The 11,602-nt window shown below is 26.2% G+C and overlaps 2 protein-coding genes across 2 annotated transcripts in view; one reads left to right on the top strand and one right to left on the bottom strand.

The window, feature by feature from the left end:
* The window catches only part of LOC114131177 (uncharacterized), a 44,985-nt gene extending 41,166 nt beyond the window's left edge, over nt 1-3,819 (top strand). The window contains exons 32-36 of the mRNA XM_050199113.1: nt 46-72; nt 781-795; nt 1,432-1,446; nt 1,806-1,869; nt 3,522-3,819. Of these exons, the coding sequence (XP_050055070.1) occupies nt 46-72; nt 781-795; nt 1,432-1,446; nt 1,806-1,846 (98 nt within the window). The 3' untranslated portion in view covers nt 1,847-1,869; nt 3,522-3,819. The remainder of the gene's footprint in view (nt 1-45; nt 73-780; nt 796-1,431; nt 1,447-1,805; nt 1,870-3,521) is intronic.
* Nucleotides 3,820-6,782: 2,963 nt separating this feature from the next.
* On the bottom strand, nt 6,783-11,423 carry LOC126549576 (eukaryotic translation initiation factor 4 gamma 1-like). The gene is made up of 10 exons (XM_050199124.1): nt 10,028-11,423; nt 9,635-9,712; nt 9,067-9,204; nt 8,770-8,979; nt 8,474-8,547; nt 8,265-8,409; nt 8,072-8,198; nt 7,362-7,522; nt 7,121-7,299; nt 6,783-7,057 (listed from the first exon to the last, which is right to left on the bottom strand). The coding sequence occupies exons 2-10, from the start codon at nt 9,656-9,658 to the stop codon at nt 6,964-6,966; spliced, it is 1,152 nt and encodes a 383-aa protein (XP_050055081.1). The 5' UTR covers nt 9,659-9,712; nt 10,028-11,423; the 3' UTR covers nt 6,783-6,963.
* Between the last annotated feature and the right edge of the window lie 179 nt (nt 11,424-11,602).

Consider the following 11,602-nt stretch of genomic DNA (forward strand, 5'->3'; position numbering starts at 1 on the left):
TTATATTGTGAACATGAACAAATTGGTTTTATTATTTACTTTTAGACATGCCAGAGAAAGCTGATTGGAAAAGTATTAATTATTTTGCTTATATATTACTAATTATAATTTAAAATACAATATAATTGACCCAGAAAATGACGTGGTGCACTTTTTATTATTTTTTTAACGGCACCTATTTGTTTTAACCACGACTTGGTACATCAATAGTAACACGGCGTTTTCCGACGCACAGGCATTACGAGAAATAATATATCCGTTGAACGTATATCTATACAATATTTAAAAATAAATTGCATAGCCCAGTAAACGCGGCGTAAATATGGCTGCAATAACATTAATAATTGTAGTTGCCAATATTACTAAACATCCACTAACAAATACATAATAATTTTTACATGACATATTACAATTCTACAATAGATATTTTATTTAAAGAAAATATCATAAGTCATTGAAGTTATTTTATTCCAATAGGTTTTTGTTCATCAAATTATGCATGTATTCATGTATTTTTTTTATAAATTTACAATTCTAGAAATGTCACTATTTAAATAATTTAATTGCATTTTGTCTATAGTATCCAGTTTATTATAAAATTAAGTTATTAAACATTTAGTTGTATTATTATTAACTATTAAGTATTAATTAACTGAGAATTGAGATTATAATTTATAACCTGTTTGACTGTTCTGTTAATAATTGATATTATACCAACTGATGTTTATTATAAACATATCAAATTAATAAGTCATAATAACGTTGACAATTGTTTAACAGGTATTTTAAAGCACCGTAAGTTTAAAGAATTTATATATTATATTAAACAGTAAACACTAAAAACTATTATACTATTACAATAATATCACACAAAAACCATTCATATTATAACACCATACAAATTTGTAAGATATAGATTGAATGTTGTAATTATGTAAAGCCATCATGTAAATAATAATCCTATATTAATTTTAAAAACGTAGATATTCAAAATAATGCGTATGGCTAAAAGCCTAGTTGTCGAACTCGTCGAAGTAGAAAATTAGTTTAACGAACAATAAAATTAAAATAAATAAACAGTACTTAGGTACCTAAATACAGAAGTATTAGATTAATTGTAAAATAAATAGTAGTATTATGATTTATGAGTTATGACTTGAGAGGTATAGTACATAACAATTATTTAATAAAATATAACCACAGAATAGATTAAACTATTCTGTGATGTACCTAACTGTCGAGTATAGCTATATTTATTTATAATAATTACAACATGATACGTAGGTACCTACATAAACGATTTAACATGAAGACAAAATATAGTAATGAACGTCGCATTTAGACACAGATGTCTATCCCTGATCCCATATTTACTTTTAATAATTTATAATATTTACCTGTTAATCGTTATCAATATTGTTATATTTTTAGTTATAATTAATAGATGTGAGTGTCAAATTTATTTATGTATTATTTTTTTTCGTTTATGATGAATACGAATAATATATTTTTTTAAAACTATTTAACGAGCTATTTAACATGATCACCGTGGTTGTTGACAATTAACAACAGCAATATTATATTTGTGTAAATTAAAGATATTATTATAATAATATATATTACAGTCGTCCGCCAGACTGTGACTAATAGACTAAATCTATTCTTGTCTTATTCATTAAATGTCAAAGCCTAAATTCAGTAAATATTCAATATACATTGAGCGAGTATTGATATTGAAAAATAAAATTGTATTATTCACGAATACAAGTTTATACAACGTTTTAATAGCTTATATATATTTTTAGTAAGGGTAAATGAAAAAATGAAAAATATTGAAAAGGAGTAAATGTAAGATTAAAAAGTTAAAAAGTAAGATTTCTATTTACTTTCACGTTATGTAAATGTAGAAATATATTATATATATATATATTATATTTACCTAGAGGTTTATAATAAGTAATAACATTAAAATGTTTGATATTATTATATTTTTACTTTATATATTTCTATTTTCATTTGTTGAATATCTTTTTTCAACGTTTATTTTATTGTGGTAAAAATGTATAACAATGAATAATAATCTTCTAATTCTATTTTTTATCTAAATAATACTAATAACTTACTAATAAGTAATAAACTTGTAAATTTAGTCCACTATCATTTGAGTATTCCATTTATGCGACTGTTCTAAAACCTGCAACACTGTAAGCCAATACAACTGATAACTACCGTTCAACCGTTGTTTCTTTGTTAATTGTTAGTAAATTGAATAAGGAATGTACTATAATATAATTGCACCTCTCTTCTCTGTTATTTAAATACTATCTTATTTTTTGCCCAGAAACTCCCAGTATGCAAGTGAGAACCATTGTTTCTTTCTTTGTTCTGTTGATGCATAGCAGAATAGCTATAGAAAAAAATAGTGCAGTTGTTGTTTTATGAAAAAATTTGTGTATCCTTACAAACAAATATTTTAGTATCGTCTTAGGTACATTTAATAGACATAATATGTCAGAGCGTTTAAAATTATTTTACGCGGGAATGTAGTCTAGGAAACACTGATGAAAATTTGCCACTTGGGGTGCGACGGTCACCCGCCTAATTTCGCTGGCCGCACTATAGTAAACATAGGAACTCCCAAATGTCTTATCCATTTTTTGATTAATATCATTAGTTTATCTGAATAAATCTATTGTAAGCTCTGTTCGCGCCAAGCAACCTGCTTATTGAGGGACGGTGGTCTGAGCGACGACGACACCGTCTAAATTACCTTCCTTCCTCTCCATCCACCACACCCGTAAGTACAATCGTGTAATTATTACAATATTATTGTTATTTATTCTTTTTGTTTTATATTATTTTCCGTTGAACAATTATTGGTCGGTGATTTACCGCATATGTTTATTATCATTACTTTTTAAATCAATTTATTATTATTATTGTTATTATTTTGCGCCAAACGCCCTTTTATAATAATAATAATAATAATTATTATTATTATTACTGTGCCGTCGGTACGTCTTATTGTCTTCCGCTATTGTAGCGTTTTTTTTTGTCGTTATTTGTTACTTTGTGATATTTTTTAATGTAAGTCGCATTGAGGCTCGGGACGAACAGTGGGCACGTGTCCTGTCATCGGTGGGAAATTTTGTACAGAACTACAGATTATTGAACAAGTGCCGACTGACTAGTATTACAGGGTACCGGGTAGATTATTTCAAAAGTGTAAAACAGAACCTCTAATTTTTTAAATCTAATTCATATGTGTTAAATTTTATGTATTTCAATAAAGTAATAGTGTCAAATTAAAAAACCGTAATAAATGTATTTTATTTTAATCGATACATTATAGTAATGACTTGGTCATTATAGCAAAGCTAATTTAATATTACCGTACAACAAAAAAAAAAAATAAAAAAATAAAATATAACAACTACAATCACAATTTATTGCTTTTATTGCCTATAATATTATGATACCGAACTACCGATTATTTATTTTAGTTTATTATATGATTTTAGATCGGTGACTAAACATCAGACGAAAAGTACGATTTAAAAAGATACACCTCAACATATTTAATAATTATAATTAAATATAATTTTTATGGTATTTTTGTATACTCATTAATATGTATCTTTAAAATTATTAAAATTTTACTAGCTGCAATAACATAAAATGATATGATTTAAAGTTTAATCCTATCAAACAAAATATAAATGTTTAATAATAATCATTGTCATAGTATAAGATTATAAATTATTATTAGATTGCAATTAATAAATTATATTATATTTTATTCATACATTAAAAATATAATTGTGGTATATACTTATATATACATATATAATAAATAATATATAATTTATTATAAATGAAAATTTAATAGAATATTTTGTCCCCAGAGTTTTGACCGATTAATGATTATCTATGTACATAACACATTTCAGTATTGCCAGTAGTGCCAGCTAGTTAGTGTGAATTTTTTTTTGTATTTTATCGTATTCATTAAGATACCTAAATAGAAACAAAAAATATCTACTATATTGCTGGCTATGACACAATTGAACAAATTTGTTGGAGTATCAATAAGGAAATCGAAATTTAAAAGAAAACCTTTAACCTATAAACAATTGAGCATAAAATACTCTACAACGTTGCCATTTTCAATTTTGAACTTTATTACCTAAATTAAATGGTATCAGTGCCGGCGTTAAGTTTTTCGCTGCCCTGTGCCAATCATCTATAATATGCCGCCCTTATATAATTTATATATTTTTATTTATAAAGATACCTCCTCCAAAAAAAATTTGCCACCCTGTGCAGTCGCACATGCTTTCCGCCGGCACTGAATGGTATATATAAACAAAAAAAAAACATAAATACATATTACTTGGGCTTTCTAAAAGACTGGTGTTCTGCTTGAGTTTCTCTTATGTTTTTTAAATTATTTTTCATGAAAGAAAAGTATTTTTATGGACGTACACTGACGCGGACCTAGTGGGGATTGATTGTACTATTGTAGATCGTCCTCGCAGGGTGGTCGGCGTCTGTTGAGCTGTAACCGTTGCCGATGATTGTGCTGATTATGGAGATGATTATCGGTTGGACGAGGGCTGGTGTGTCCAACGTGGTATGGTTGTTGGCTGTTGTTCTTGCATTCTTAAAACACGGGCGATCGTAGCACCCGTGTTGTCGCGTTGACGTTACGTGTCGCATAGAAGCGATCGCCGGCGCGACTTGTCTTCCTGTCTCGCCTAGCCTTTGGAACGTTGGTAAGAGAGTCAACTAAGTCGTATCGCCGTAGACCGTGGTGGCGTTTGATAAGGTGCCGACCGATCGCTGCGGTGCCTGTACCTACTTTGTACTGGCGACCGTTGCGTACCGTGTCAACACGTACGTCGTACACGTATATAGTGGAAACCCACTGTGTTTTAATTTTTAAAACAATATAATTTAATATTATAATAACAACATAATATTTTAGATTTTTTAAATTTGTGATTGCTGCTTTTGCTCAAATTAGACCGTTCGAACGAAACAGTTGAACCAGATTCAACTTCATGGTATCGTGGTTATACGTGAGGTAAAAACGTATGAACTTTCTGGTATACCAAAAGCTTACCATGTGTACCACGGACTAAGATATACAGGACTGGACACGAGATGTATTATAACAGGCGGTGTTGGGAGGATATTTTCCTTTTAGCATTACTAGCGCCGTCTTAGTGGATACCACGGACTAAGATAAACAGGACTGGAAACGAATGGGATGGCGGTGTGCGGGGTCTAGACCAAATGTACAACGCTTCCTCTTCTTCTGACGGTACAATCGCGACTGCTGTGACGTCTATTGGCAAATATTATAAGCCTATAAATAATATATTAACAAATTAAATATTCCATTAAAAAAATTGAAACTATTCAAAATTCGAATATATATGCTGGACCATCGAATTATCTTATCGCCTTTCGCTATTAAATATAGGAAGTATTCACCACGTACACGGACAAATGAAACTTCGTTTGAAAACTAAAATGACGTTCCAATTGGCCAGTTATTACAGTTACAAAATGGAAATCAAAATATGGCACTTAATCTTTTTTCTATGATGGCACGCCCTCGACAAAACGACTTGTCTAATATTTTATTCGCCATATTAAAAAACAATGTTAACGAGCAAAATAAAATCAATTACGTGTAATGAACGCTGGTGTTGTATTTTTGAATTTAGTTTCATCGTTAATTCTTGATAATTTCAAATATTGTCCAAGTAGGTATAGGGTATCTAGAGCTCTCGAACATAAACGTGAATTAAAATTCATGTGATTACCTACGTGCTTTTGTTCAAATGAATTAAAATTTAAAAATACTTGAATTCATATGTAAAATTAATTGGTAAATCACAGATATTTATTATTCACATATTGTATTTACATTATATTTATTAAGCGTAGTAAATTATTAAATAATAACTATATTGTAACAATACAAATTTAACAAAATGTATAAATATACCAACCATACGTTCTATTTTAAAATAAATAAATAAATTCACATTTTATAAATATTTACATAATATTATAAAAAATATATTATTATTATGTATTATATTACATGTTACTGTTACATAGGTATATAAGTATAAAAATGAGTAATGATGCTATATATTACTACTTAAAATATTAAAATAAATTATATAATCAAAAATCACGAAATGGGACATTTCGCCGTGAGCCGTTTCGCCACGCCGTAGGGACATTTCGCCGTGCTCGAAAAATTGTGTATAAACACAAAATTAACTTTAAATTCACCCTATATAATGTTATAATATGTTATATTATTATTGATATTATTGGATTTTTCTTATTTATCTTATCTTATCTTAAAATGTCAACACATCGCCCATGGCCTTCGATGACGACGATCACGATTACAATTGTTGCAATAAAGTTTTAATCAGTTCTCATCTAGCGACACAACTCACGGTAAATTAATAAGCATAACATAAGTAGGTATAACATAATGGAATCCCAAGTGAGATCTACTCGTGGTCGTGAAATATTTGTATATGATGGTTTTATGTATGTTTATGATAATGTTAATTTTAATAATACAATACGGTTTTGGCGTTGCCGTAATAGACATTTTTGCAAAGCGTGAATTCATACAGGAATAAATGACTTCACAGTCATAAAAATTTATAAGTGTTGATACATTGTTCATTTAATGTAATGTTGTTTTTAAAATTAAATAATAAACAAAGTAAATTATAATATATTATATTTATTTGTTTGACAGTCAGAAAAATAAAAAATTTATAAAAATTTATATAACATCAAAATAGGTAAATCTATGTATCTTAAAACATATTTTATAAAAAAATAATTCAACAAAAAAATATGATTTAATACAAAATACTACAAAAAAAGTAGTTATAACAAATCCAATTTCTACAAACATTAAACTTTAAATTGACTAGTTATATCTAACATTAAATTTGACAAATTTGGATATTCTTCCTTAATGCCTAAGTCATTCAATACTTTGTTGACTCTAAAACAATTAACAGGCATAAAAAAAAAATAATAATATAAATATTTTTCTTAAACTATTTACCCTGATCGAATTGAATGATTTGACAATAATTTCTTTTTAACAATATTATCTAAAAGTTTTCCAGCATAATTTCTTATGTTTTGATTTTCTTCTAGTGCCACAAGAATCATTGATACAACAAAAGTTATAGGATCATAACGAATCAAAAATTTGTTCATTTTTAATAAACGTATAACTTGCTGCAAATATAGAAATTACACATCACATCTGTAAACATTTTATAGTAAATATAAATACATACATCAATTTTCTTGTTGTCGACAAAGTCGAATAGAACATCATAACACTCATCATAAATCAACAATGCCATTATATTATATGATTTTAATGTATACATATTTTTCATTTCTTTTGGTAATTCACTAAATTTCGTATAAATGTTTCCAATATATTTGTTGGATTCTGTAAATACAATTAAAAATGTTATTAATATTAATTTATGTAAGTAATAATGATTTAATATTTCTTAAATAACTATATATCTAAATTGTTGATCAGTATATTATACGGAGAATTTATTTATTGTGTTTAAAAATATAGCAATAAATATTATGACAATATTTTTTTAGTTGTTTATATACATTTATTTTAGACTTATGGGCTATTTAATTTTGTTTGCAAAAAACAAATAGTAAGCTGATATTCTTTTAATAAGAACTAGTAATGAAATAATATAATAATTAGTTAATATACGTAATTTGTTTAGCAAAAATACTATACCGTATTAGAAATAGTAAAGTAAATTACTAATAACAAATTAAATAAATTTATAATAAAATAGGTTTCTTAAAAAAAAAAATGTAGGCTAACAGACAGATATTTTGTAATGATTTCATATAATTGTATAAAAAATAAATAAATAAAATAAAATAATGACGATACATAATAATGAAGTATTGACCGCTTGATACCTACTTACTGTACAGATATTTTAAAATTAAAAATAATTACCCTCCTTTATCCATCCCTCAGAATGCATTTTTTGTACTTTCAGTATCAAACATTTTAATGTTGAAGACATTGTATAATTATTTATAGCAAATAAAAGTGTATCAACTTCTTCGTTTAAATCATATTCCTGGAACAAAATTAATTTTATACAAAACAATTTCTTCATTTCTTCATGGCACTTTTTTATAGTTACTTTTGATAATATTGGACCTGTTAATTGAAGTATTATACATAAACAATACAATTGTAATTCTTCATTTTCATAACTTAAGTCTGTAATGTATGACAATATAATTTTTTCTGGAATAGCACCCTTTCTATACAGTTCACTGATAAATCTATCAAAATTAATAATTTATATAAAATAAATGAATAATCAATTTATATTAATTCAAAACACACCTGCAATTTGATACAACTTTTTTGCTAAATTCAAATTGATAACTATTTAAAGCGCTTATAAACATTTGTTGCTCCTGTTAAATAAACATTAATTATTGTATTATGTAATATTGAATTTAACATTGAAAAATGAGTAAACTTTATTTAATTATATATATACTCGTATATATATATATATTATTTATTTATAATTTTTTATTCGTATAGGAGCAAAACAATATATACAAGTATAATGTTAATGGTAATAAATAATAATCATAATAAAAATAAATATAGATGATAACATAACTATTTACCAAATTTTTGTTTTGCATTATCTGTTTTAATTTGTCTAATTCTCGTGGGTTATGTTTTGTTAAAGTACGAAATACGTCAGAGCATTTTTTTAACAGAACTTTTTGAAATGAAATTTCAGTATTTGTAATAAGTTTATTAAATTTTGAGTCATTAATCAAACTTGCACACATATCGGCATATACGTGTGTGTAATTTTGTCTTTGTAAAGCCTAAATAAATATAATGATAATACACAAGGTAAATTAGTCTAGGTATATTATTATAATTTATAATCATTATAATTAATGTATACAAACTCGATCATATATTATATCTGTCACTTCTTCAAGTAGTTTTATATTATTTATTGGCAAAGCAATAATTTTTCGTGTCATGTTAGCCAAGTTGGTGATATTTAAATGATAAACAATTGATCTTACAATATTCAATATTTCCTAAAGATAAAATAAATTGTAAAAAGTATTGATTATAAATTTAAATATATTTAAAGAGTTTTTAAAGAACATTTTATTCTATAAATTATTAAAAAAAACTATTCTATCTCTATTTGTATACACTTATACACTATTACAAGAATAATGAGCAGTTATTATTTAATCTCTATACTGATTTTATGAATATAGTATGTATGTTCATTTAGGCAGAAGAAAGTAAAAAAGAGATCTAATATTTAAAGACATATTCTGTCTACAAGTTCTTACCATTTAATTTTGGTACTGATTATTATTTCAGTCAGGTTCGATTGAAATATTAGAATATGAATTATAATAATCAAATTCACTTGTTTAACAAATGATAATTATAAATTTACAAACAAAAAATTTAATACGGTTTTAATAATTATATATAACATTAAATACTTACAACTGAGTCATTTATTTGTTCCATGGTAATATTTTTTTGTTTATTGGATTGTCTACCAACCGATTACAAAAAAATCAACTGAAAACAAAATAAAATGAATTAGAATAAACAAATTTTAAGTACCTATGCTTTGAATGTAGCTGGTGTAAAAATATTTCACTCTTATTCTATAACTTGAATTTAAGAAACTAGTTACAAATTACAATATATTAAAATATTTTTATAATAAATCATGTATTATAATATTTCATTTGTTTATTTTCCTCTCACGATTGGAACAAATTCAAACAAATTTAAATTGAGTACTTTTTATTTAGAAACTTATTACTTATAATAAAACTTAAAGTTAATCTATTAAATTAAAAATGTAATAAAAGATATTTAATTACTTACTTTATTCTTTATGTATTATAAAGGAATCGTAATTTTATTCTGTAGAATATCTTGGATTTTTATTATTACAATAACGATTACATTACCATTAACGAAAATGCATTTTTCAACAATTTATTGAATTTAACATATGTACGTTACCTAGTTACGGGAACATAATTAAATAATCTACATATATATGAAATTACACAAGCGCCATCTGTCTATCAGATAGTAAAATAAGTTATTTTTAGTAGTCTATGGCAACCATTTAAATAAAATCTTTATTCAAAGTGTTAGAAATTATTAACTTACGTACACATCTCGCGGAGTGATGATAATATATACATAATTATATAATATATAATAATAATAAATAATAAATAGTAATATATAATATATATCTCTACATCATAATATACTACTAGCATAATCATAAGAGAGTCTCACGGAAACGGCAAGCAGAATAACTATAATATTATGACTTGAGTAACTTACTGACTGATAAACGTAGAGCCTGAACAATGATAGATCGATGCTTGCAATTTACTCGGTACATTTGTAAAATCGTACCACAAATTTAGTTTGCAATAAGAAAGCATTTTACATTATATTGGACCAACAAGGAAATAGTTTCATAGTGTTAATAATAATTGGGACAATTTCTGGAACATATTGGGCGTTATAAAATTCACTCTCAACGTCACCGATTTTTCTTCGCATTTTAAAGCCAATAACTTCGACCGGTCGTTGAATGAATTGTATGCGTCAAACGAATCCAAAGAATTAAATTCTAATGTCTGTTCTTCATTGCTGTTTTCTGATTAATTTATGAGCGAATCTACATTCGCGCTGTTGCTACTGATTAGGGACTGCAGGAGTTTTTTGCCTTTTCCACATTGGGTATCTTTTTTAGTGTATCAACATTTGATACCATTTGTCTATCATATTTGTTCATATATTAAATTGAAATAAAAATGATAAAAATAATTTTTCCATAGTCCAAATTTCAACTTGGAGTTCTTTTAATCCGATAAAACAATTACTTCCTTATATATTTTTTAAACTATTTTGATATATTTGGATCATATATTAATTTAGCTGTATGCTGAACTGTTATACACTGAATCACCTGCGATTGTTTAAGATTTTAGAATAAAAAGGACCTTCTGTTAGGTATCCACCATTAAATTTTTGTTGATAGAGATGCTCTTTTCAACGACTGCCGAAGTGATAGGTGAATATTTAATGAACGCCTATTCATTTACTACTATTTAATATCATCTGGAATTTCATTTGTACAAAAAAATATACGAACTTACATATAACTCGCGTTAGCGTGTAAAATCTTAAAATAACATTTCAATTTTGAAATAGTTCTTATATCATATAAGATTATATTAGGTGTATATTTATTATTTATTTCAAATTTCAAATTTATATTGTAATTGCATAATATTACAGGGCCCCATTGCCGAAATACGAAAAGAGAGCCCATAGGGAAATGCCCGGTTTCCCGGTAGGCCTATCTACCCATGCCTCAAAATTAAAATTGCAGCAAAGATAACATGATAAGGTAATTTGATATAAATTACT

This window comes from Aphis gossypii, chromosome 1 (genome assembly GCF_020184175.1).
Source record: "Aphis gossypii isolate Hap1 chromosome 1, ASM2018417v2, whole genome shotgun sequence".
Taxonomy (NCBI): domain Eukaryota; kingdom Metazoa; phylum Arthropoda; class Insecta; order Hemiptera; family Aphididae; genus Aphis; species Aphis gossypii.